The sequence below is a fragment of the Ovis canadensis genome, chromosome 1 (assembly GCF_042477335.2).
Source record: "Ovis canadensis isolate MfBH-ARS-UI-01 breed Bighorn chromosome 1, ARS-UI_OviCan_v2, whole genome shotgun sequence".
Classification (NCBI taxonomy): Eukaryota; Metazoa; Chordata; class Mammalia; order Artiodactyla; family Bovidae; genus Ovis; species Ovis canadensis.
In genome coordinates, this window is record NC_091245.1 from 72,663,478 (window position 1) to 72,691,271 (window position 27,794).

Below are 27,794 nucleotides of genomic sequence, written 5' to 3' on the forward strand. Positions count from 1 at the left end.
CATGTACATGGACTTATTCTTTTTCAAATCTTTTCCCATTTGGGTTGTTACATAATATTAAATGGAGTTCCATATGCCACACAGTGAGTCTTTGTTGCGTGTCCATTTTAAACATAGCAATGTATACATAGCCAAAAAATAAAAGATAATTCCACGGCCTTGCTCCCCTTCTCCTCTGTAACTCACTCTGATTAAGACGTGCACTACTGGGGGCTGGATTACTGCAGTAGACTCCAAGTTGGGTTCTTTACAGTGTTTTTGAATGGGTGTATGGAAGGATTAGCTTTATATCATGAAATAAAACTTTCATCCTTTAAGCCAAAAGGAAAGGCAAACAGAAGCAGGTAATATTCGCAGGGAAGTTATAAATTATTGTAAACTGGCAGTGCAAGTAGCATTTTAAAGATTTCAGGGGAAATGTAAATAGATGGCTTTGAAATTATCATATAGTTATAAGGAAAAGGTATTTTGGAAAAATGACCCAAGAAATCTCATATGAACACATACACCCACTTGTCCTCTTCGATTTAGTAATCTCATTTCTGGAAATGTATCCTTAAAAAATGATCCAAAATTCATGAAATTAAGATGTTCCTTGCATAGTTATTTATAATAGCAAATATTTCAAATAGTTTAAATATGTCCTAGCTACATATGTGCATGCATATACACACTCCTGATATAAATGTATTTATTAAAAATTAGAATAATAAAAGTCAAGGAGAAACATGAAGATGCTTATTTCCTATGTAGCGTAAGTCAGACATATAACAATGCCATTGCACCATCTAAACTGTATGTCTTTCCACTTCTAGGGTTTCTGTCCCATTTGTCTTCTACTCTGCCTCTTCATGTTTCATACCATACTGTCATTCTTTATGATCACTCTTCCTTCGGTCTCCTTAACATCTTAAACATACTTCTTCGAATGCTTTATTTCAGATTGTTCTCAAGGTGCAGATTCTCTTGGTGGAGGCTCTGTTCATTTCCTTGAGTCTCCTCATAAGTTTTTCCTGCGAACACTTCGTCTTCTTCAAGTATGGTTATCTGTGGGGCTCCACCATTCCCTGGCCTGGGGGATATGGTTTCCTCTGCCTCTGCCCAGACCCTAGTCATTTCAGGGGTTCCAGGCAGAAGTTGCATTTCTTGACCAATTTCCTTGAATGACTGAGTATAAATTCTGTGATTGTGCAGACAGTTCAGTTTCCTGGCATGGGCCTGAGCAGTTTCTTACCCACAAGGGGTCCAACCCCAGCCCCTCACTACTACAGCCCTTACCTGATTCCCTGCCCACTGCGTCCTTGTGGTTCAGTGCTCCCGATCAGGTAGGGTCTGCTTTGTGTCTAGTACCTAAACTTCTTTGCCCTCAAACTCTGCTATGTATATGCATAACTGTATAGTTATGCAGCACTTGTCACTTAATCTACCGTATTGACCAGAAATATATCTTTTCCATTTACTACAATTATGTGAAAATATATGTGCATATATTCCAGAGACTGAAAGGGACTTTGAAATGACTTTTATGGGTAGAGATAGTGGGTTTATAGCAATTATTTTGCAAATATTCTGTACTGGCATTGTATTATTTTTAAAACAGTAAAGCTCATCATGTTTTTAACTATTGTCTTTTATTTCAGAATGCATACACTACAACTGCCATTAATGGGACAGATTTTTGTACATCAGCAAAAGATGCTCTCACACTCTTATCCAAGAATTCAAGTCATTTTACATCTGTTAACTGCTTTGGAGACTTCATAATTTTTCTAGGAAAGGTAGGATATCTTAACTAAAATAGTAAAGTAACTTGGGATCCAAAAATTAAGCCATACAACAAGACTTTGACAGAGAACTGTTTCCTGAGCACTTACTCTGTGCTGGGCCTCATCCTCTCATTTAATCATCAATCCTGTGAAGTATCTCTGTTTTACAGGTGAAGAAACTAGGGCTTAATAGTTTGGCTAGGATTTCACAGCAGCTTGAGTCAAGATTCAAATCTTGGTTTTACTCTTAGCTATTATCCATTGTGATCCCACTTTTTCATATCTAGAATGAAGACTCTATGACTTCAGAGAATAAATGGTTTATAGAGGTTGTCATAAAAATATATGAAAATTGGAACTTCCCTGGTGGTCCAGTGGCTAAGACTCTACGCTCCCAATGAAGGAGGCCTGAGTTCAATCCCTGGTTAGGAAACTAGATCCCACATGCTACAACTAAGACCCAGAAGAGCCAAATAAATGAATAAATATTAAAAAAAAATATGTATGGGCATAGTGTTAAAACCTGATGAAATGTCTACACTATTAAGAGCATTAATTTCCTAAATATACAGAATTATTGATATCTCAGATGGAGCCAGTTGCATTCCTGCTGTCGTCTTTTTCTAAGGAGTTGTATGTCATCTTGTGAAAACCTCATCTTTCCTACCTACAAACTAAAACTAACATCCCCTTTCCAGGTAGTCGGTTAGAGTCCCTGGAGTAGAAGTAGTACTCCAGCCCCTTCTTGACCTGCCTCAGGTTGAAGGTTCTTTGTACCGGCTAGTGCCTCTCTCTCGTGTAGTTGTCACTCACTGGGCTTAATTCTGCACACACCTGTTTGCTTCGCCCTACTTCCGCCTGCCTGCCTTTCAAATTCTTGGAATTTCACAGACAGTTTCACAGACAGACACCCTGACCCTCCTTCCACATCTTCACTTTTCTAAGCTAGCCACCCGTGCCCCTCCAGCCATGCCTCTGCAAGGACGGGAATGCCGGTGGCTCTCGTGGCCCCAGAGTGAATGAGCCCTAGTCTCCACTTGTGCCGGTGCCAAACACGGGGACTCGTGACTCCTTGTTTAGCACTGTGTGCTCCTGTGGCATTTGGCGTATGTCTCCAGCGCATCACTGTCATAATGCCGTCAGGAACAAGTCAGAACACGCTTGGATTTCACAGGTGTGTGCTAATTGCATATATATTTGAAGGCACAGCTGGGTCCCAGAGACTTTTCGTGTGACAGTACTCGAGAAGCACAAACTGATTATGCCTTTTAAAACAGCCTAATAATCCAAGTTGTAGTTGTATCTAAATGGATAATATTGTTTACATTTGCTTGGTAGGGTTGCCGGTGATACATTTTGTAATAGCTACTTCCAAAAATTTTTATTAAGAGGTTTCATTTTTATAATAGACTTGTGTTTTACTTTAGGCAGTAATTCATTTTCTTGTATTTCTCAAAAGGAACACATAATTACAGATGGTTTTTTTTTAATGAAGTGGCATGCAGATTCACATCCATCTTTATGGATATCCAAGCACAATGACGGTTTATGGATATCCAAGCACAATGAAGGCTCCAGGGGGTTCCATTTTGTCTGGTAAAGAATTAGGTTCTTCACGGCCTATAATCATTTCCTGGAAATATAGCAATTACATATAGCAAAAGCCTATTATCCTATTATCCCTATACCAGCACTGGAAAGCCCATCCACTTTAATCCCCAGGATAGAAGCAATCGCACGTTTAACTACAGAACATCCATTCAATGGATTGATGCATCATTGTTTTTCAAAATAAGGGTGTATAAAAAAACTGTTCTAATGAAGATGGTTATTGTAGTTTTTAGTAAAAGAAAAGAAAACAGACTAAAAATTTTGTGAGGTACCATTGTTGTTTAGTTGCTCAGTTGAGTCCGACTGTTTTGTGACCCCATGGACTGTAACCTGCCAGGCTCCTCTGTCCATGGGAATTCTGCAGGCTGGAATACTGGAGTGGGTGGCCATTTCCTTCTCCAGGGAATCTTCCCTGACCCAGGAATCAAACCTGCACCTCCTGCAATGGCAGATAGATTCTTTACCACTGAGCCACCAGGGAAGCCCTGAGGTACCATTACATCTACATAAATAAAAAAAATTAGGCATAGATAAAATGAAAGTATATATATACTCTTCCCATTCTCCGGATTAACTGGGGTTTCTTTTGGTATCATCATAGCTTTTCATTTTTTCTTCTTCCTGTATTACTGAATCCAGTTTTCTGACAAGTACTCATTATAGGAAGGCATATACACCCCCACGTATGCACATATATGAAACTATTGCTTATCCCTGACAAAAATCTTTTCTACAATATCCTAACCAATTTATAGATATTTTCAACAAACTCTTGTTTTGGACAGGTGTTAGTGGTGTGTTTCACAGTTTTTGGAGGACTGATGGCATTTAACTACCACCGTGTGCTTCAGGTGTGGGCAATCCCACTGCTCTTGGTTGCTTTTTTTGCCTACTTAGTAGCCCACAGTTTTTTATCTGTGTTTGAAACTGTGCTGGATGCACTTTTCCTGTGTTTTGCTGTTGATCTGGAAACAAATGATGGATCCTCAGAAAAGCCCTACTTTATGGACCAAGAGTTTTTGGTAAGTAAACATCTCATTTCCTTTTTCAACCTCCATCCTCATAATCTCGAAAGTGTTTGACTCGCACATAAAGGAGGCTGGTACCCAGCTTATTTTCTCTCCCAGGTAGGCAGGCTCTGTGAGCTTCCACCACAAGACCCAAATGTCCTGAGAGTGAGATTTGCGTTGTATTTTCTGAGGCTGATCCCACCTCCCTTATTGAAACCTTCCTGGAGAAAAGTGAAGCTGAACAATTAAGCACTTAGTAAATGACCCAGGGTAGAAGGTATTTTGGGTGCAGTAGCCATCCAAGTCCCTACTGGTCTTAATGGCTTATTTTGGCCTTTTGTATGGTCCAGAGCTTTCACAGTTGATCTTTTTTCTAAGGTATTTTTGCATCCCCAAATATCATGTCATACCCGTTGTATTTTAGGGAACGCCCACTCCCATGGAGACCAATCACCTTCAAGGCCACTATTGACAGATCTGTGATTCTGAGGCCCTTTGTTAACCAGGGCACAAGGTTGAGAAAAGCCACACCCTCAGTAGAGCCCCCATCCTATCTGGAAATAGCAGGCAGCTGTTCCCAACAGTTTTTGCAACACAGTTGTTGCATATTTGCCTTATCCTGTGTAGACAGGAATATTTTAACAGCTGAATGAATCTTCTCATCTCTTTCTGTTGTCTCTGTCAAGTAACATTTTAACAATTTTCTTTCGCTCGATTACCATAAAATCTAGGCATTAAGGCCCTTCTGCTTTGAAACAGAGAATGCAAAGCACTCCTTAGTCCAGCCAGGCACTGATGTTTAAAAACACTTCTATAGTTTCATAAATAAGTGTATCCTTCTCCCAACAGATCATAAAAATACAACACTTTAACATATTTGGTATGTATCCCAAAGAACGTGCTTCTTATGGTTGTTCTTATGGTATTAGGAAGTTAACTAGGTCTCTTTCTACAATTTACACTTGTTTTTAATTAAAAACCCACTTTGAAATCTACCCCCCAAGATATTTTAGTTCAACAGGGAAAACTTTAAGGACAAAATTCCCCAAAATGATATGGCCACGTAAATGACTGCCAATCAGTGTGGATACAGAACACTGGTCTAACTCATTCTTTTATTTTTCAGGATTTTGTAAAAAGGATCAATAAATTAAACACAAGGGCACAGAGAAACAAGAACTCATTAACAAGCGAAGAGGGAACAGAACTCCGGCCATTGTGAGATAAGTGCCCATCAGGTATTTGTACCTGAAAAAGTTTCCTTCTCCTAAGAGCTGTGCGCAGGATAAACGATAAGGCCCAATGTGGCCCCAGTTCTTTGCCACTGTTTTTGTCCCCACGTTACAATACTAGAACCACAGAAAAAGTATGCAACCTTTTTTGCACCAAATGAGACTGAAAAATCTTTTAAGACCTTGTTTATGAGGTCAATTAAAAAAAAAAAAGCACATTATGTAAATACTCATTTCAGCGCACCCTGAAAAGGACTTCCTCACTCACAATCAATAAACCTTAGCAGAAATCTCTGGAATATTGCCCTACTACAGAGAACTTTTTCCTAATCCTCCACTCCTGGAAATGAGCTATGTACGTTACAGCTTTTCGAAGTACAATTCTTCAATTTAGGGACAATTAAAACCAACAGTGTAACTGGAACTACCACCTGATGGGCATGGCATAGAAGAGGCACAAGTTTAACCAGATGTGAAGTTAAATTTTGTTCAAAGTACAAGGCCACCTCGTAGAAATGAGCAAACGTTCTGCATAAGTGGTTTCCAAGCCCGGCCCACCTGAGGACTGCCTAGAGGAAGATTTCAAGTTCCGCCTGGACCCCATTCCCAGGTTTAGATTCAGTGGTGGGTAGAGAAATGGGGGGAGGGGTGTCCTTGGGCTGTTTTTCCTTTTTAAAGCTTTAAACAAATAGGAACATCTAACATGTTAATGGGCAGCCTTGCTTCAACTAGATGAACAGGTAAACAGAATTACCCACTCTCCTAACAGGACAGCCAGTCTGGCTTATTTGGCAGGGCAAACAGTAAATATGTTTCCCTAAACCCCTCTTCACGGAGGGCAGAAAACTGCCGTGGCGGCTCAGGTCTCCTATAACAGATGCAGATTATGACTTTTCCCTTAAACAGCACCATCGAATTAGTTGAACTCGTCTCCTTTTAAGAAAAGAATTTACAGAGCAGTTTCTCTGAAGCGTAAAACTTAGTCATTGTGTGATGAGCAAGTCAACTGGGCTGCTTTTGCGGGTACAGACACCCCTATGTCCTTGTTATCTGCCTCAGCGAAAAACAAGCAGGCATGGTTCACCCCCAAGGCCTGAGAGAGCCAGTGCTATCGGAGGAAATCACTTGGCCGAGAAAACATCTGAAAGTATGTTAACCACTTGTCTCTTCTTCATGATTGGGTTTTTTTATCATTACAACACTTAGATGTTCGACCTCCTCCATGTCATAACTGAAGGCTGCTACTGCTGCTGCTGCTGCTGCTGCTAAGTCGCTTCAGTCGTGTCCAACTCTGTGCGACCCCATAGATGGCAGCCCAGCAGGCTCCCCCGTCCCTGGGATTCTCCAGGCAAGAACACTGGAGTGGGTTGCCATTTCCTTCTCCAATGCATGAAAGTGAAAAGTGAAAGTGAAGTTGCTCAGTCGTGTCCAACTCTTAGCAACCCCAAGGACTGCAGCCTACCAGGCTCCTCCATCCATGGGATTTTCTAGGCAAGAGTACTGGAGTGGGGTGCCATAGGTTTTGCTAAACTTATTATAAATCCTCATCTGTTATTAAACAGCATGTCCTATTCCTAATCCAGATGTTTCTTAGTATCATTCACCCTAGAATATAACATAAAATCACCCCACCCCATCCCCAGTGTTTCCCAAGATGATTTTAAGATTATTCCAAATTGGATTTAGAATGAGGTAGAGGCAGCTGAAGGACAATGGAATAAGCAAAGGGTCAAATGATAGTTTGAATCCTGGCTGGCATTTCCTGTGTGCAATGGGCAGGTCCCTTCCTTTTTTTAAGCTTTGTCTAGAGCATTCAGTCCCAGTAATGGTGTGTAGATTCAGTAAAGAAATGTTAAAGTATCTTGTAACAATACCTGGGAAAGAATACTTAAAAAAAAAAAGTCTGACTCTACTCATCTGAAATTAGCTAGAAAAATAATCAGCCTGTGGCTCGTATGAATGTTCAAAAAAAATATTTATTTATAAAAAATACAATGGGATAGGTTTATGCTGAGAAATGCAGCAATAAATACAGTGGAGGAAAACAGAGCAATTCTACATCGATACATTGGCACAAACAGGAAGAGCAAAGGCACCCCCAGACTTTGATGTCTGCAGGCCGGTTTTGTACATGCTCCTTTTGAAACACCACTCGGAAAAGATCTCGTCGGCTTAGGTAAAAAATAAGTACACATATAATCACAAATGCACACTGATCAGGACTTTATTTAAAAATTAGCAAACAATACTGCAGAAACATTGATATGTAAATTTCTAAAACGCTGCATCTTAAATTTAGTTGGCAAAGACCACATTTAGCTATAAGCATGTTTAGTCTTCCATGTAGAAACAAGATACTAAACTGTAAAAAAAAAAAAATAGCTTCCTATTGTTTGAAAATACCAGTTTAAGTAGAGGACTGTAAAAATGCATAGATTTTTAATGAAAGAATTGACTGTACAAGAGTACTCCCCTTTCACAGTATTCCTTTTTACTTCATATGTGAGTTACTGGTTATGCTGTAGGATTTAACTGTCACAGCACTAAAAGGCAACTATTTAGGGAAGAGGCAGAAAAAGGAAAAAGGAATGTATGTAAGGCAATAGTTCCTTTAGGTACAATAAGCATAATAGTGTTTTAGGAAGACAAGATAAAAATTACTCAAGGCTAGCTTGGTTCTCACCGAATAAGAACAATGGGCTAAACAGTGAGCGCCTCTGTGAACCTAGTAATCAATGCCTTGATCACCATACTGGTAATCTCTGGGGTAGTCATCTTGGTACTCGCCATGATACTCATCTGGGTATTCTGCCTGATAATCACTATCACTGATTTCTGACCCATTGGTTCCTGTTCCTTGGCTTCCGTTGTGAATGACAGGCTCTGTGGGAGCAGCACAGTATTTGGGATCATACACTTGCCGCCCAAGCCCATACACACTCATTCCTTTCTGGGAAGCGACTTTGTTGGTACCCATCTGTAGGGAAATCGTCGAGTTGTCCACGGGTTGTAATGTTAGCTTCTGATCGTAGATGTCTCTTCGGGTACCCGGTGCTAACATTCCCGCCTAGGATTAAAGCATAGCAAAGTCAAAACAGCAGCTAAAATCTTTTCCTGTGAATAGTCTCTAAATTATGAAATGCACATTGAACGTGAACACTAATAACTTTCATTTGGTTCAGGGGTAAAGCTAGCTTACCAAAATATCTCGATGCTGAATCTCTCTTACAAAGTAATATTCATTGGCTTTCAAGCTAGGTCAGTCCTTCCCTTCAAGTCCTTGCTCTGCTATAACACTGCTCTGTGGCCTCAGACAAGTTAATTTACTTTCAGTTTTAGGGTTCTCACGCACAAGATGGAGACAATACCACCTACTTTGTGCCCAGGGAGAAGACTGGGCACAAAGAATAGAAAAACCCGGCATAATGCTGGCATACCTGAAAGCTATACCTGAATGCCTACTATGACCATACACGCTATCCAGGTTACCAATTTCAAAAGTCTGTAATACATTGAACAAAAATCACACTGGAATAGGAAATGGCAACCCACTCCAGTATTCTTGCCTGGAGAATTCCATGGATAGAAGAGCCGGCTATAGTCCATGGGGTCGCAAAGAGTCAAGACACAACTGAGCACACACATACACAATGTGTAATATAAAATTCTTACTACTGTGTAAAGCAAATATCTTTCTCAAAATATTATAACTTAAAAAAAAATATTTCACTCTGAGCAGTCCTTAAGGACTTGAGGCTCTGAGGTGCCAAAGAGCCAGCCATCTCAGAACATCTACTCCCCGCCTTTTCACAGGCTGGTAACTCACCTCATCTCTTCATTTATGCCAAGCACATGCTTCAGATTTAATCGGTAAAAAATACCTGAGTGGCAGCTCTGAGACAGAGCCCATGTACAGGACAAGCTCCATAAAGGGCAACAACAGCACGCCTCATGGGGTCACGGCGCAACGCTTCCCCCAAACCTTATCCCCACTCCTGCTGGACATGAGACGTGTCCTGCTCTGATGTAAGTCACGGGTACACCTCCTTGAGAGGCACTGGTGACCTGTTTTTCACAGGAAATACTTCCATTGTGCATAGTGTTAGAATACTATTAATAGCATTCTCCTTGCGCTGATTTCCATCCACTTGTTCACACATTTACCAGGTTGCTAGCTAGTTGTAAAATAGTTGTTGTAGATAGTAAAATAGCTAGTTGTAGATACTTTTACCTACCAAGTTTGTTGAGGGCTCCTTTAAAACTAAGAAGCATTAGAAATAAATAAAAGTCAGAGCAATTCACTTGGATTTGGAGCAATAACACTGTAAAAAAAAGTCTCTTTTTCTTCTGGTTTGGTAGAAATGCCAGCTATTCTTACTGCCGTTAACAGCCGTGGGCCACACGGTACTTATGTGGCTACAGAAAAGGCCCTTTGATCCTTTTGCTTTCTCAGCAAATCTTACTTTCCTCAAGGAGTATACTCTATATATATCGCACAAAAATAACCACTTTGAACTCGGTTAATAAGAATAAGGTTAAGTGTGAATTTAAATGGCCCTTTTGTACTCTCTGAAACAAGTATAATCAAGGTATCACTTACCTGGCTGGCTCCTTTGTTGGTGCCCATTTGCAGGCTAATTGTGGTCTGATCAAAAGGTTTGTCAGTTTGCATTTTGGGATCATAAAGGTGCCTCCTCGTCCCATAGGCTGTCATACCTGCTTGGCTGGCGCATTTGTTGGTTCCCATCTTTTAAGTTAAAAATAAAATCACTACTTATCAGAAGTCAACAATCTATCTGACACAACCAAACTTTCTGTTCTGCTAAAAAAGATTTCTTAGAAGGGACGCCATTGACAAGTCCCCTCCAGAGCTGAGGTTGCCATTAACTAAATACAAAACCTTTATGCTTTTACAAATAAAATTTTAAGGTGCTCATTTGCAAAAGAAAAATTTCAAAGACTTCATTGGATATAAAACCTCACAACATAATCAGATAAAAATGTGCACATAGAAAGAGGACAGACACACATAAAATTACGACAATGGCAGAATTGTGAATAATTTCCTATGCTACTCTTTCCCCCACACTCTGTAGCACAGGCAACCAAATTAAGGAGTACCTGCTTCAGCCACTTAAAGGGACAGAGCAATCTCTGGCTCAACAACATGCTTTTCTACTCCAGATGTGTTTTGTATAAAATGTGATAGTAAATGCCAGGTGTCTTGTCTGGCAGCTTAGCAAGGACTTAAGTGTCATTAAAATCAACATTTTTAGGAGAAAAAAGCTATATTTTATATCTCTAATTCACATATCATTAGACAGAGAGAGGCAGAATGAAGAGTTTAAATTCAACCATGTTCAGAGAAAATTTTAACTTTTCTTCTCCACTGTGAGTAACATGGCTTCAGGGCTAACCAGCATACCCTGTTCTAGTTGGGGACACATTTCTACTGTTGGGCTTTTGTCCTTAAAAACAATGATCTATTAAAGGAAAGCTGTATTATTACAAGTCAAACCTGTTTATTGGAGAAGATAAAAAATACAAGCAAAAAGGAAAGGGGGGAAAATCACTATAGTTCTAGCCTTTAGACATTCTCTTGTGTATCTTGTTTCTGTGTACATATCCAGATACATATACGTATAAATACACACACACAAAAATATGCACGTGCATTTAAAAAATAAAACTAGGATCAAGCTGACAGTATTTTATAATCCTGATTTGTTTTCCTTAATCTTTGAACTCTTATCATCTTTTCATTACTATTTCCATTTATGGAGTTATCATATTTTTTTTGAGTAATCAGTTATCATAATTTAAATAACTGATTACTGGAAATTCATATTTCCAGTTTGGAAATTCATATTTGTAATCTCTCGCCATCAGTACAATTTTGTACTGTGTAAAAAACAAATTCATCTGTCAGTTATACTCCAATAAAGCTGAAATTAATGAACAGATCCACCTCATTTGACTCAATCAACAGAGAGGCATTGTGTCCAAAAGGATCAGATAGAAAAGCCCTCAGCATACTAGGCATTTAGCAGTGGTGTTTCTGTGACATTCTCTAAGAGAACAACATACAGGAAAAAAATACCTGAATGAAGAACTCCCCAGGACTGACAAACCATGCTTTAGGGTAAATAAACGACTGGCTTTGAGGTTTTGTAAAATTGCTTCATTTGGTCAATAACATTTAGGAATTTATAAAATATGTTTTCTTGGAAACTAGGACAATGTAATTAGGACTAAAAAAAAACATTTCCTGGAGAAACAATTACCAAGTCAGAGGACATGTCTGAGGTTTCTTCTAAAACCATCATCGTCTAACCAGCTTTAAATGGAGAAAAATTGTATAAGCCGCAAAATGTATATATCTATTCCTTACTTATAAGAGACAATTTTGGATGGTGAAAAATAATAAACAATACCACATCACTGTTGTTTAGTCACTAAGTCAGCTCCGACTCTTTTGCAACACCATGGACTGTAGCCCGCCAGGCTCTACTCTTCATGGAATTCTCCAGGCAAGAATGAAAAAGTGAAAGTATTAGTCGCTCAGTCGTGTCCGACTCTTTGCGACCCCATGGACTGTAGCCCTCCAGGCTCCTCTGTCCATGGGATTCTCCAGGCAAGAATACTGGAGTGGGTTGCCATTTCCTTCTCCAGGGGATCTTCTTGATCCAGGGACTGAACCCAAATCTCCTGCATTGGAGGCGGATTCTTTACCACTGAAGCCACCAGGGAAGCCCCAATACCACATTACTCACCTGCAAACCAATTACACTCTGGCCAGCTTTTAATTTTCCTTCATCAAAACGTCTTGTTTGTTTTTCTGCATACTTAACTCCAATGTCAATGGTTGTATGGAATCCTTTTGTTTTGGCCTACACAGAAATATGCACACTAACTGAAAAGGAACACTTACACAGAGATTCTGCCAACAGAGATTTACAGAAGAACAACAGAGAAACTATATGGTCCAGAGATAAAGGTTAAGTTCGGTAAGACCCAAGCTTGTGGTGAAAAAAATATCTACGGCCACTCAAACCACACTAGAGACCTCTGAAACGTGAGTACTCTAATTAAGCTATCCAGTATTAGGCAGCTGATGTCAGCAGCCTTTCTCCAAAGCTAATAATTACAGAGAGACAGGCCTAGCCTGAATTCCCATGAGGGCAAAGACGCAATTAATCACCAATGTAGTAGGGATTTCTTTAAACAGCCATTAAAGACATATACGTACCAGACCTGCAAGGGCCACCAACGTAGTCTGAACCTGGGTCATGTTTCCATTCTCAAAAAGATCATTTGCTTCAAATATGTCATGTGGCTTCATGCCATAAGCCTGAATAGCTTTAATAAAGTTGCCAATATTCTCCAACTATTAAAAAAAAAAAGCATATAACTTTTGGAGCTAAACACTGACATTCATATTATCTAGGAATTTTAAGTCTTTATGACTAAATACAAGATGCAAGGCAGAAAGCTACTTGGCAAGGATTCATGACCAGATACACAGTAAGTGTAGCTCTCTTAGAAAAAGGGAAAGAGTATTTCATAGTAGATTACATAATGGTCTTTTTAAGCAGTCAGGGTTTTTCTTTAAAGTCAAGACCTTCCTTACATGTTTTAAAGAATTCAGTGTCTGAACTATCCAAGACTGGAATTTTCTTTCTCAAATGGTACAAAATTACATTAATGCACAATTTATTGTGTTTAAATGTTAAAAAATATGTGGTTACTAAATGTTTATTCTCTTATATCTCAAAACATGCTCAAGACAAAAGATTCAATTTTACTTAGTCATACACATTCATAACAACGACTAAGGTTAATACCATGTTCTACAGTCCACCCATGGTTATGTTAAATTCCTTGATTTTTCCCTTATCCATCCTGTGGTCTAGGTCGTATTTCTCTGTGTAAGCTGTGTCAACTCCTGAGAGTATACAGACTAAATACAGAATAAGAAAACTTCTAAGCTAAACATCTAAGAGCCACAGAACTAATTCTAGGTAATTATGGAAACATTTTAAAAGTAACACTATAAGAGAACCAAGTATAGTCATGTGCACAGATTTCTGCTAAATTGTCTATTTAAAAACTATAACCAAGTTCTTGCTGCATAGAGAGTAACCAGCTAGAATCAGGGGTTGCTGACTTGGCTGTTACCTGAGGCCAGTTTAACGAGGACTCATTGACCTTCTTCACTGAGCCTGGCTGGAGCTTGTTTATGAGTCTGAAAGGAAAAGCATTAAGTGACAGCGTATTTATTGGAATAACAAGGAGTGGAATGTAAAGTTGGTCCTTTTAACATCAGTAAAGGAAAGCATTAAAAACATTTGCAGAATATCAAGGTTTTGAGACCCTGGACTGGGCAAGAGGCATGACAGAGGTCACAGGGAGGACTGGAAGAGCAGCCACGTCAGGACCAAGGCTTACTCGCAGAGGATAATGCCATCTTTCAAGCCCAGCTGGAAGTTGGCGCCAATGCTCATGCCTGTCACCTCTTCTATCCAGTTGCGGAGGTCTTCTTCTGCCTGATGGTCATACTTGGAAGCAATCTGAAATGCAAGTTAACTAACTTTAGAAGTTTCACACTAAAGCACCCAAAGCTGCTGGCTTCTTCTTAATTATTCATTCAGACCATAGCTGTGACCTGAAGTAAATTACCTTCACTGGAGCTCACTGACAAACCTAACCATTTGAGCTTCAGTAACTAATAAAACTTTTGTGATTAAGGAGGTGTCATACAAAATGATGAACAACACATGGAGGGAAGCTGGGACTGAGAGGGAGAAAATACGGATCAAGCTAAAACAGATTCCCATTCACGACACACAGGAAGTGACAGGCTAAGAGTGTATTTCAGTATGGCATCGGCAACATTAAACATCGAAGACTAAGTCATCAGCTACCACATGAAGTGAGAGAGAGTACGAGGGGCAGGATTCTGATACATGCAACTATTTTACACAATACTGCAACTGGCCAATACCTACCAGTCTAATAGTTTTGTTGCCTAGAAAGTTTGGGTGTTTCTGTGTCTATTTGGCAAAATACACTGCACCCTACGCATATACACACACATTCCTCACAATAATTACTGTACTTACAGTAGAATATTGAAATTCTGCTTATGCATGGTCTATATCCTATTAGACTCCACACAGGAAGGAAAAGCATTTAATTCACTTTTGGACTCTTAGTAGCCAGCACTGCCTCCAACACCCAACCATTTAATAAGTAAAAGAAAAGTTAACTCTTTACTTACAGAATTCAATAATAAATGCAACATTACCAACACAGATATCTGCTTTACTATCATACATGCTAAAAATACCTGCTAAGAGCAGGTTTTAAAAGATCCCTTCATAATAAAACCATAAACCTCAATTACAAAAAATAATAATAAAATGTAAATATTGTTAAAGATCACATGCTCAAGTTCTTAAGCTCTTCCTTATCCCAGGGTCAGTCCTTAAACAGGCTGGTCAAACAGAGTTATTAAGGAGAACACAGCTGGGAAGAAGGAAAGATTATGTCATTTTTCTGCTCATTAGCACAGGTGAAACCACAGACAATGCCCAGGGGGATGGCCATCACAGTAAGCTTGGGAGTGAGCTGCAGCATTGATGGAGGTGGAAAGAACTGGTAGAAATGTTTGCTTCTATAACATATGACTGAAAGAAATGAGATGGCATGATGACATTTTTGTCATGGAGAGGCCCTTCAAGTTCCAGTCTATCCCAGACACAGAGGAAACCTTTCCCCTCTCCCCCACCACACTGGGGCTTCTGCTCCAGTAATTACTGTGTCCTTTAAGAAGACAGGGGCTTCCCAGGTGGTGCTAGTGTCAATGAAGGAGACATAAGAGACGCAGCTCTATCCCTGGGTCAGGAAGATGCCCTGGAGAAGGGCAAGGCAACCCATGCCAGCATCCTTGACTGGAGAATCCCATAGACAGAGGAGCCTGATGGGCTACAGTCCATAGGGTTGCAAAAGAGTTAGACACGACTGAAGCTACTTAGCACGCATACATGTTGAGACAGCAGTCCTTATCATCTGCATTGCTCCCCAAATTAGAGAAAAAGCTCAACAGCCTTTGACAAAATAGTAACTTATTTAAGCTGTAGATTTACTTGACCAGCCATCGAAAATGGAAATTCAATGAGTTTATATTTTCAAGTTAAGGTAAGTAACACTGTGCAGTGTTTCCCGGATTAAGGTTTGGCTTGGAGATTAGTTTATATGAGATAGTTCAGGCACAATACTGTGTTAACTTCCTGCACGAGGACCCCCAATCCCCCCAAATCACACATCTATCTATTCTGACTTCCTGCCAGTCTGAGTTACAGGGGTATCTAGATGTGCGAAGAGGGAGAAGGAGGTAGTGATGCTCAAAGGTTCTGCCTCGGGAACACACAGCCTCTGGTGTGAAGGAGCGAGCCATCTCCTACTATATATACCTCAGACAAATATTCCTGGATAACACATCTCCTCCAACACACCAAATATACCTATTCACGCATGGCACCGTTAGAAAATGGAATAAGTAACAAATTGGAAAAAATTTAAGACTTGGCTCTATTTTCACACTGAAATCCTATTCTAGGTGGCTAGAAAACAAGTTCTCTATATAAATTTGGGAGTAAGGGGAAAATGGACGGAAAAGGACAAGCAAAGAAGAAAACTAGAAAGTAGTGGGATTCTCTAGGCAAGAATACTGGAGTGGATCGCCATTTCCTTCTCCACCTTAAGCACAGCTATGACAAACAATATCTAAGAGTGAGTTGAATTTTTTTCAAAAGCAAAGCACTCTCAACTGGGAGAAGCATTTCAATGAATGAAAGAAACACAATATCCTAGGCTAGGAGGAGCTCTACCTTGGCTGAAGCCTGGCTCTACCCATTTTGCTAAGGACCACTGGTTAATTCATCTCACTTCTGAATCATTTCCTGTCTACACAGCAGAAAGGCTGAATAAGTGAACCAGGTCTGCTCCCATTCTAAGCTTTCTGTTAAATAATTTGGTTAATCAGCAAAAATTGTAAAGAAATTCTTTCTCTTATGTGAAAATGAATAGATACACGTACTGATATAACTGAATCACTTTGCCATACAAGGGAAACTAACAATAGTTAACTATATGTACTCCAAAATAAAATTTTAAAAGAAATTCTTTCTCTTCATATTTTCAATTGTAGAGATGGAAGTTATGTTGGAGGGGTTTTGTTTTTCTTGGTGGTGGTAATTCTTAACCGAATCCGACCAATTATTAGTCCACCAAAAAAACGTAAAAGCATATTTACATTTCCTGTGTTCAAAATGTTTCTGACAGGTTCGGTGCCGCCATGTCCCAAACCACAGAGTGGTTACCGATGTAACATGAAATATCCCAGAAGGAACACCAGAGAGGAATTTTTATCTCCTCTGTTCACTGTACTTATCGAGAGAGTGATGAGAGAAAAATCAAGGCCTGGACTTAGAGGGACCTGGGTTCAAACCCTTACTAGTTATAGGTGGGGCTCTAGACCACTTGTTGACTATCTCTGAGACAGAGATTTAATGTAATAATAGCACATGCAAAGAAAAAAATCGTAAGCTCATATATGCAAAGCTCAGCACCCCAAGTGACAAACTAAAAATGAAAACTAGGTATGCTTCCGTATCATGTAATGATTGGTTTTCACTTAAGAGTTTTCCTTTAAGTGAAGGAGAGGCAAGGATTTTTCTGCCCAAATACTGCTAATAAGTGTCAGCTTAATAGAGTTCAAGACTTAGGAATGTGTACTTTTTTTTTTAAGTTTTTTATTTTTAAAATTTTAATATCTTTAATTCTTACATGCGTTCCCAAACATGAACCCCCCTCCCACCTCCCTCCCCATAACATCTCTCTGGGTCATCCCCATGCACCAGCCCCAAGCATGCTGCATCCTGCAGGAATGTGTACTTTTTTAAAGTTTAAAAAATGTATTAAATCATCTAGGGAGAAAAATCTATTTCAATTTGTCTCAGCTTCTAGCCTGCAGTTCTGTTCCATTGGATGCAGAAATCAAAAATTTCCTTTAAAAGTATACTAGAATACACCTCAAACTACTGCAATTAACTACACAGGTTATTTTTAAACTGTTGTGCACATCTTTTAAAATCAAGGGACTGAGAGCAATTAAAAATAAAAAGTAGGCTTTGGCCAATAAAATTTACTTACTATTTTTATCTAAAAATCTTTCACTTCTAAACATCAGGCAGTAAGCAAATGCTGACATTATTTTCCTTGCACCAAAAAAGTTACCTTTAAAAATTACTTAATCTTATCTCATTAATACCTTATGGAAACTTCACTTTAGTCTGTTTAAAAATCACTCCTTTAAGTTGTTTATAAACATTCACTTCTATACTAGTCTTTAAGATTTATTTTATTTGACCTTCCTAAGCAGCTTTCGGAATTTTTGCCTGGTCCTTTCAAGTCCGCGGCAGTCCCTGGTTCCTCATATGGCCCTGCCTCCTTCCCTAAAGCCCAGGAGTTCTCTATCGCGGGGCCTACGAACTCTTCTCACACCAAGACACTCTTGCAAATGACTTTCCTACAGCTGCAGAGAACACCTGTTGGAGGCTTCTCTCAAAAGCTCACCAAACACCCCCACCTTGCCAAATACAATCAAAAAGCAGAAATGAAGACTGGGAGAAAGGCTCCCGGGCATCTGATGGCGTAGACCATCCTCCTGTTACAGTGCTTCTGAGCCAGGGCCCAGGCCCACAGCGGCTCCAGCCCCTGCTCCTTCCCACGCTCTCCACAGAGCAGCCCAGAGCCCCCGTGTGCAGTCACCCTACAGCTCAAAGGCAGCGCAGCCCTCCAGTGGTGTGAGCTTTCTTCTGGATTTCTAAAATAACTTGTTTTAAAAAATTAAGTATGTAGAGCAGCGCATTCTTAGATATTACAATCATTTATGACCCTCCCCCAACAAACTGTTCTTTTGTATTAAATTTGGGGGAGGTTAGGAGGCAATTAGGAAAAACATCTAAAAAGACTCTTTGGGAAAAAGATGAGGAAAACAAATTGTTGGCTCAGCAGGTAAAGAATCCGCCTGCAGTGCAAGAGACACAGGATACTCAGGTTCGATCCCTGGGTCGGGAAGATCCCCCGGAGAAGGAAATGCACACAGACACAGACACAGACACACACACACACTTTAAAGTACAGGTCTCTCTTCACTCCTCCCCCAAATCCCACATCCTTCCCACCTCCCCAGGGGTAGCCTGTCCTGTCTGCAAGTCTTCTCCAGATCGCATTTCTCTTACAATAAACTGTGTGCAAAACAGCACTAGAAAAAGATCCCCTTCAAAAACACAGGCCCTGAGGGCCTACACTTCCCAAGAGTAAAGGGCGACATGAGATCAGATAAACGCCTGCTCCTGCCGGCTGTTAGGAATTGCCCAGCCCTTCCTGGCACTGAAGTCTGAGAAGTTTCCCTCGGAATCCCTACAAGGGGACACTGAGTAACAAGGGAAACCAAGCCTCAAAAGCATCTCAACAACTGACCTGAAAGTGCTGTTCCCACACTGTACTATGGAGCGTCCAGCCAAGGGGTGATTTAGTAGAAAGATGGAGTGGTGCCTGGCATGAGGAAGAGTGAGGATTATATACGTACGAGAAGTGTCTGAGGGCCCACTCACACCCAGGATATCCTAGAATCTACTAAAGAATAAGGGCGTGTCTTTCCCATATATTCCTTCTCACAATACAATTTTTTTTGTACAGGAGTTTTTCTGTATAGTTTCTTCTTTCTTTTTAAATTGGAGTATTATTGCTTTACAATGTTGTGTTAGTTTCTGCTGTACAATGAAATGAATCAGCGATATGTATACATATATCCCCTCCCTCTTGGGGCTTCCCTAGTGGAGCAGACGGTATAAAGAATCTGCCCGCAATGCGGGAGAGCTGGGTTCAACCCCTGGGTCAGGAAGATCCCCTGGAGAAGGGAATGGCAACCCACTCCAGTATTCTTGCCTGGAGAATTCCATGGACAGAGGAGCCTGGCGGGCTACAGTCCACGGGGGCGCTAAGAGACTAGACTAACTGACCAACACTTTCCTTCCTCTTGAGCCTCACTCCCACCACCTCCACATCCTACCCGCCTAGGTCATCACAGAGCACTGAGCTGAGCTCCAGTGCTACACAGCTGCTTCCCACTAGCTCTGTATTTCACACATGGTAGTGTACATCTATCAATGCTAATCTCCCAAATCACAACCCCCTCGTCCGTGCCCACACGTCAGTTTCTCTATGTCTGCATCTCTATTCTTTCCCTGTTGTTAAAACCTGGAGCAGACAGACAGACAGGTTTCTATCTCTGGTAGGTACAACAGCGTCCCCCAAATTTCAGCTGTGCCTGAACTCTCACTAGACTGTTTCAAGCCACCGGGACAATCCAGCATTACCCCAAACTCTCTAAGTAAAATCACATTCAATGTCAGCTTCCTTCTTTAAAGTGATCCAAGTGTGTCGGATTCTTCCTTCAATTTCCTTCTGTATTCCTTTTTCCTTTCACTCAAATGGTGACTGTGTAATAGGCATGATTCAAAGGCAAAGACTCTGCCCTAAAAGCTTAAGTTCTAGTGGAAAGAGACAAATACTAAACAAGGTGTATTGAGACATTCACCAAAAAAAGAATTATTGTTACTCAGTCGCTAAGTCGTGTCTGACTCACTGCGACCCCATGGAAAATAAAGAAGGGTATTTAAAAAGAATAGAGTACTTAAACTAAAGGGAAAATAGAAAGATGGGGACCACCAGCCTCAAAACAAGAAACAAATAGTCAATTTCCAACTGAAATATCAAGATGCTGCTTTCTTTCCTTTGCTTTTTCACTTGTCCCAATTGATACCTCATGCAACACAATGAACAGGCTTTAACAGGGTTTACCTACCTTAAACCCCTCCCCCAACAGATCTCCCAAGCATGTACACACCTTGGTAAATTTTTAAGTACTCACATTGGGGATACAACAGACCAAAGATCAGATGCTTTGAAGTCCAACTTTCAAAACTGTGTTTCCAGTTCCAGAGTGACCTAAGTAACTTAACTCTGGCGACCTCATTTCTTACAAGTAGTCTTCTTCCTTCCAAGATCACTGTGAGGAGGAAGCCCATCTCAGTGCTTCACACACACACACACACACACACCCCCCTCCGAATTAACACTAGCCATTTATACCAGCTTGAAACTGTGCAACTCAGATGGCGACTCAAATTGATCTTTTAACTGAGATCACATATGGTCTCAGGAGTTAATGAAGCTCAGGTTCTTGATGTCCCATCACAGAAAGAATTCCGCGAGAGACAAAATGATAGATAAGAAGTGATTTAGAAACTCACTCGACAGAGTGTGCCCTATCTCAGAAGGCAAAGAGTGGCCCCAGAATATGGGGTTGTCAGTTTTTACAGAGGTGGGTAATTTCATAGGGTGGGCTTCCCAGGCCACTCAGTGGTAAAGAATCCACCTGCCCACGCGGGAGATGCAGGTTTGATCCCTGGGTCTGGAAGATCGCCTGGAGAAGGAAATGGCATAACCCTCTAGTATTCTTGCCTGGGAAATCCCATGGACAGAAGAGCCAGGTGGGTTACAGGCCATGGGGACACAAAAGAGTCAGATACAGCTATGTAACCAAACAACAATTACATAGGGTAATGAGTGGATGTGAGAATGGACTGTGAAGAAAGCTGAGCGCCGAAGAATTGATGCTTTTGAACTGTGGTGTTGGAGAAGACTCTTGAGAGTCCCTTGGACTGCAAGGAGATCCAACCAGTCCATTCTGAAGGAGATCAACCCTGGGTGTTCTTTGGAAGGACTGATGCTAAAGCTGAAACTCCAGTACTTTGGCCACCTCATGCGAAGAGTTGACTCATTGGAAAAGACTCTGATGCTAGGAGGGATTGGGGGCAGGAGGAGAAGGGGACGATAGAGGATGAGATGGCTGGATGGCATCACCAACTCGATGGACATGAGTTTGGGTGAACTCCGGGAGTTGGTGATAGACAGGGAGGCCTGCTGCTAAGTCGCTTCAGTCGTGGCCAACTCTGTGCGACCCCATAGATGGCAGCCCACCAGGCTCCCCCGTCCCTGGGATTCTCCAGGCAAGAACACTGGAGTAGGTTGCCATTTCCCTCTCCAATGCATGAAAGTGAAAAGGGAAAGTGAAGTCACTCAATCGTGTCCAACTCTTAGCGACCTCATGGACCACAGCCTACCAGGCTCCTCAACCCATGGGATTTTTGGCGTGCTGCATTTCATGGGGTCACAAAGAGTCAGACACGACTGAGCGACTGAACTGAACTGAATGAGTGGGAGGAGAGTTCTAGCTATTTTGGGGAAGGGGTGGGGATTTCCAGGAACTGGGCTAGTGCCACGTTTTGACCTTCATTGCAGGATTGCAGGGCTTTAAGTCAGGGCACCTGTGGGTGTGTCATCTAGCTTGCTGATGTGTTATAGTGAACATACACCAAGGCTCAAGAGCCAGTAGAAGCCAACTCCCTCTGGTTATGGAGTGTGCTCGGGCTGCCCCCTCCCCTCTGGTTTCAAGCTTGAGCACAGACCTGTATGAACCAAACCCCACACTGACCTGTTCTCTTTACCATCCACAATTCAAAAGGAACATGCCACTGCAGTCAGGCTCATCCCACACACTGCCCATAGCTCCTGTCCAGTCCCATCACCACACATCTCACTCTCCTTCCTGCCTGTCTGCATTCCAAATTCGCATTCTTCTCAGATTACTGCTGGTGAAAGGGATAAAGGATTTTTTTAAGTGGGTTTGTCAGAAAAGCAGCAGACTCATAAACACACAGAACAAAACTAGTAGTTAACACCTGGGGGGGAGCAATTTAGGAATTTAGGGATGGGGCAGTGGGAGGTACAAACTGTTGGTTGTACGGTAGGTTCAAAGATGTATTATAAAACATGGGGAATATAGCCAAGATTCTGTAACAATTATAAACGGAACATAACCTTTAAAAGTTATATAAGTTTTTAAAAAATTTCTCAAATAAATAATAAAAAGTATAAAATTGAAGGAAAAAAAAGAAATTGGTACTATCCTCAACTTTAAACACTGGATTAAAATTGGCTCTTGTGGGAATGATAAATACCAAGTGCAAGACAACAGCTTCTCCAGGGAAGAGAGAAGCATGGGATCCGGGGCTCAACTGTAACTTTAACATACTTTTTTTAAATGGGGAAAAAAAAAAAAGTTTTTTTTTAACTTAAAAAATTAAAGGCAGGTTTATATCTTATGGGGAGTAGGGGGTAGGAATTCTAGAGGAAATCACTTTACATTGATATCAAGGCAGACTGCAGCTTCCTCAAGTTCACTGTAGAATCTGAGACACATCTTATGGCCTGAACTTACTAAATATTTACAGGAAATGACTATATATTCCCCAGCTATGGAAATCCACATCTGCCTGGGGTAAACCGGAGAAACATCTAAGGGCGTTTTAAATGTGGGCGCATCTCTGAGAGGTACAGCTGAATCTTCAGATCAAGGTAGCAACATATGGCACCACCACGAAACTTCCCCTCCAAATATGTATAGTCAAACAAATACAAAAACACTATGACTCAACATATGGATACTGTGAAATTAACAAGAAATTAGAGATTTTAAAATAACTTAAGAGGGGCTGATCCAGGGCCCAAAGCAAGCAGTATGACTAACCAATGGCAGGAAAATGCAGAAACAACAGGATGCCAACTTTGTCTTCTCTGTCTAGCAGATGACCATCAGACTACAGAGTTTAGAGTATAGATAGTTAAAAAGCAGATTTAGAAAGTTAAAACTTACACAAGGAGGAAGTAATCACAGAGGCTGGATTCCCAGAAAAATCCAGACTCAAAAATAATGAGTAAAGATGTGCACACTGAATAGCTCCCTGTGTAAGAAATCTGGGCAAACAGTAGTTAATAGGAACCTAGAGAGGAGCCCACTCCTCCCCACTCTCGCCCAAACACAAGGGCCTCTCCCTTACAGGCTGAAGAGCCTGGCTGTCGTGCTTGAGTGGACTCCACGAAAGGTGTGTTGGCACTCAGTGGGCAGGACAGTCACCACCAGGAGCCAGTGAAGACATGAAGGCACGTCTAAGAACACCTGCCTATGTCTTCTTGACGGCAGAGCAGGCTTCACTCACCTTCCCACCCTTACAGCCCATGCCTGCCATAGTGGATACTCAGCAAATTGTTTTTTTATTACCAGACTAGGGAAACGCCACAGATTTAAAAATCTCTCTCGTTACCGAAAGGCATCTGCATGTGAATGCCTGGCTCTTAGGGGCATCACATCTCCTTGATCTACCAATCTAGTCATCTTAGATGGATCACCAGGGACATATCTGTTCTACTTTCTGATAAAAGTCCCTTATGTCTATGGCACTCCTGAAGCCCAATTTTGTAACTCTAGAAGTAGGGCCAGGTCAGAAGCAACAAACGTGCCCACTGTGCTGATCTACGTCAAGGCGGGAGGGGCTCCCAGGGATGGGCACCCAGAGGCTAAGAGTGAGATCTCTGCTCTTCTGTTTTGGTAATTAATGATTTGAAACTATTAGACACACTTATTAAACTTACAAAACATAAATCGGGAATAGTTAAAAAGAAACAAAATTCTTTTGAATTCTGAAAGCTCCTAGCTTAATAAACAAATTCTTCAAGATATATGTAAAATCCTGCCCCAAAGTTCTAGAACTAACTAGTAATGCTTACTCAGTGATCCTAAGAAAAGTGAATGCTATCTTGGTCTGCAGAGGTCTACAATTATTTATAAAATACACACTATTGCTCATCTTATTTGTTTGATGAAAGCAGCCTCATGAGGTAAATCAAGGAAAGGATTATTTAAATGAAACAAATGTGAGAAGAGTATGTGAACTATAAAGCCTTAGGCAATTATCACCCCTACTTTAGAGACTGAAAAAAATCAACCTGCCAAAGCACGGATTGGAATCTTCCTTCAAACCACCTCATCAGATGATGACATTGATCAAAACAGAATGAGTTAGTGCTTTGTAGTCGAACAAAAGAGTTAGTTAATAATCCCACTGTGCCCTGGTAGTCAGTTCTGTGTGCCACACTCTAAAAGAAGACATTGACAAACTGGGGTCAGTTTCTAGAAGGAGCAAACTGGGTGGGGAAAAGATTAGGAAAACCGTATATAGCCTATCATGAGACTGGTCAGCTGGAAACAGCTCCGTTTGACCTAGAAGGGTCTCTGGGGGCCCACGAAACAGACTAGTACCGTCTAACTATGTAGATGGACGTCATATAGAAGAGGGAGTGATTTACTCTGAATGCCACACAGACGGTGGACCCTGGATAAATCGCAGAAATCCTAGGGAGCCAACTAGAGGCACACAGCGGGGAGACGACGTGCACCAAGGCAGCACAGGCAAGGACACAACTTAGGACTAAGCAAGATCTTCAGGCGCTTGTGTCCTCATAGAACTCTGTGTGTGTGTGTGCATGCACACGTACTCGGACACTCAGTTGTGTCCGACTCTGCAACCCCATGGGCTGGAGCCCGCCAGGTTCCTCTGTCTATGGAATTTTCCAGGCAAGAATACTGGATCAGATTGCCATTTCCTACTCCAGGGGATCTCACAGACCCAGAGATTGAACCTACATCTCCTGCATTGGCAGGCAGATTCTCTACCACTGTGCTACCCAAGAAGCCTCTCAAATAATCTGAGTCAGGCATGCGAATAGGACTGAAGATTAATCCTTTCTTTTTCTGTAATTACAAGGAGTATCATGGCAGTAGTTTTTCTGTAGCTTGAGAATGTCTATTCATTGGCAAGTTTGCTTCATAGGATAAGTCTTGGAGTCCATTATGACCTGAGGAAGAAGGCATGAAATCCACCCTCACCTCCCAAGTGTCACCTGTAAACTCGTCTCTCCCCAGCTTGGAAGCCCCCTGACCATGCTCACCCAAGTGTTCCCAGCTGCCTGCCCTGGCACAGAGTCAGAACACACACACTGCCCCCTACTCTGAGCTTCTGATGGACAACAGTGGAAAGCAGGCCAAGGAGAAACAGACCTCACCATCTTATTAGCTCTCAGGGGAGCTCCTCTTGGGGGTCCTTTTCTGCTTACTATGATGGAGTCTACCCATTGGAGAGATGGCTTTATACAATCAGCAAAGAACAGGATTGACACATCTTATTTTACATGTAGCATAGATGCTGGCTAGGGATAGTTCATGAGGGTCTTAAGATGTATTGTCTGTTCAAGCTATCACTGCCTTTTTTCTTCCCCCAAGAAAACTAGAGGGAAGGAATTTTCCATGAGGGCACTCTTGCATCTCAGCAGTAAAAACTAACTTCACATTGTACCTGATTGTAATGCAATCTGAGAGCACAGAAAGGGAGGGAAAAAGTGAGTTTCTCTGGAAGCACGGAAGCCTCCATCAGATGGCTACACCCAACACCAAGGTATCCCAGATGCTGTGTCGTGAAGGCTTGCTGGTCACCCAGGCACAAATAACAAAATCAACCCAACTTCACATCCTTTCCAATCAAGGGCCAAGGAAGGGAATGAAGAGACAGCAGTGCCCAGGCTGCAAAGGGGGCTCCAGGAGGACTAAGCAGAGAAGTGGCTGAATCAACAGTGTTTTCCACACGTAGGCCTTGGCCTGGACCCTCTTCTCCTGCTCCTGCTGAGTATGCCATCAGATATCAGGGGCTCTGTGAGAAGGGCAACACAGCACTTGCAACAGAAAAAGGGATGTCTTATCCACCTCGGTTCTGTTTCTCTGGTCCTCGTCCTTTTTATTGGGTTGGCCGAAAAGTTCATTCGGCTTTTTGAAACATGGGAAAATCTGAAAGAACTTTTTGGCCAGCCCAATACCTTCCCAGTTTTTCATGGCAAAGCTTCTTCTCTGTGCTGCTTTGCTCCCACCTGCCATGTGTATTGAGCCCTGGCCTTTATCCCGTCCATCAATGGACAAGCGCAATGAAATAAGCACATCTTCAGTTGAACCTGCTGCCAGCCTCAAACACGGTCTTGTTTCTCTTCTATATCACGACAGTCCTCTCCATTTCCTCTCTTAGTATTTATTCCTAAACCCCACTCCACTCCCATCAGAAATGTGCTCTACTGAAAATGGTCTCTTAAAAGGTCACCAGTGATCTCTCCATGGCCAAGTCCAGTGGCCTGTTTCCTTTTCTGGGCCTCTCTGCAGCACTCCTGGGGCCCCCTCCCACCTCTCTTCCTTCTGACTTCTTGTTAAAAGATCTGGAGCTTCCCCCTCTGGTCTGCCTTCTCCTCCTCCTCTGAGAGATGCCAATTTGCCCTGAGTTCTGACCTCAAATTAAAATGGTTAGGAGCATGAGCCCCGGAAACTGAATGCTCTATTTAGAATCTCATCTCTGCCATGCCCACTTCCTCACCTGTAAATCAGAGATCATTAATAACAACTCACATCAGAAGGTGCTGAGAAGGATCAATGACCTCATTTACATAAATCTTAAGACCCCAATAAATGTTAACCCTTCACTTTCTATCTACATTTTGCTGGCCACTCCTATCCAGCTACTCTTTGATAGCTATTTTGATAAAGTTATCATTTTGATGCCAACTGAGCTATTTTTAAAAAAATTACAGTCAAATAATTTATAAAAAGAGATGCCCTCACTCCATTCTTTAGCCTCATCTCATTGCCAACCCCCACTTGAGTCTGGTGGAGGTGACAGATGGGGGAGGGGCCACGAATGTCACTGAATCAAGACTTGAAAATAAAGAACTAAAGCCCGTGACTTGAATTTCGACAAGGTTGCTCACAGATAGTTTTGTCTGTTTTTAACATCAAGAGGAGATCTCCCTTCTTTTTTGAACCATTAGTGGGAACTAGTCAACTGTTTTTTAGGCAGCAAGTTGGCAATATCCATGAACATATTTAAATGTTGGATCAGAAGTTATACACTTTTCCACACAAGTGACTTTTTAAGGAAATATCCACCAGTATGGAAGTAATGAATAAATACATAATTGAAGTCCACATGATAGACTATAATTCAATTTCTAAAATGTCCAAATGATATTTAAAGGTGTACAAGCAGTTGGGTGGGGGTAAGGGATACAGAATACTTTCGCTTCTTTACTTTCATATTTTGGTACTGTTTGCA

The 27,794-nt window shown here is 41.4% G+C and overlaps 2 protein-coding genes across 5 annotated transcripts in view; one reads left to right on the top strand and one right to left on the bottom strand.

The window, feature by feature from the left end:
- Positions 1-7,197, top strand: part of SLC44A3 (solute carrier family 44 member 3) — an 85,082-nt gene extending 77,885 nt beyond the window's left edge. For all 4 annotated transcript variants that reach the window (XM_069598271.1, XM_069598281.1, XM_069598297.1 and 1 more), the window contains exons 13-15: positions 1,641-1,778; positions 4,163-4,399; positions 5,514-7,197. In XM_069598271.1, the coding sequence (XP_069454372.1) occupies positions 1,641-1,778; positions 4,163-4,399; positions 5,514-5,609 (471 nt within the window). In that variant the 3' untranslated portion in view covers positions 5,610-7,197. The remainder of the gene's footprint in view (positions 1-1,640; positions 1,779-4,162; positions 4,400-5,513) is intronic.
- Positions 7,198-7,577: 380 nt separating this feature from the next.
- Positions 7,578-27,794, bottom strand: part of CNN3 (calponin 3) — a 30,416-nt gene continuing 10,199 nt past the window's right edge. The window contains exons 2-7 of the mRNA XM_069598311.1: positions 14,068-14,189; positions 13,798-13,864; positions 12,869-13,006; positions 12,393-12,509; positions 10,220-10,366; positions 7,578-8,686 (exon numbers count right to left, since the gene is read on the bottom strand). Coding sequence (XP_069454412.1) covers positions 8,345-8,686; positions 10,220-10,366; positions 12,393-12,509; positions 12,869-13,006; positions 13,798-13,864; positions 14,068-14,189 — 933 coding nt within the window. The 3' untranslated portion in view covers positions 7,578-8,344. The remainder of the gene's footprint in view (positions 8,687-10,219; positions 10,367-12,392; positions 12,510-12,868; positions 13,007-13,797; positions 13,865-14,067; positions 14,190-27,794) is intronic.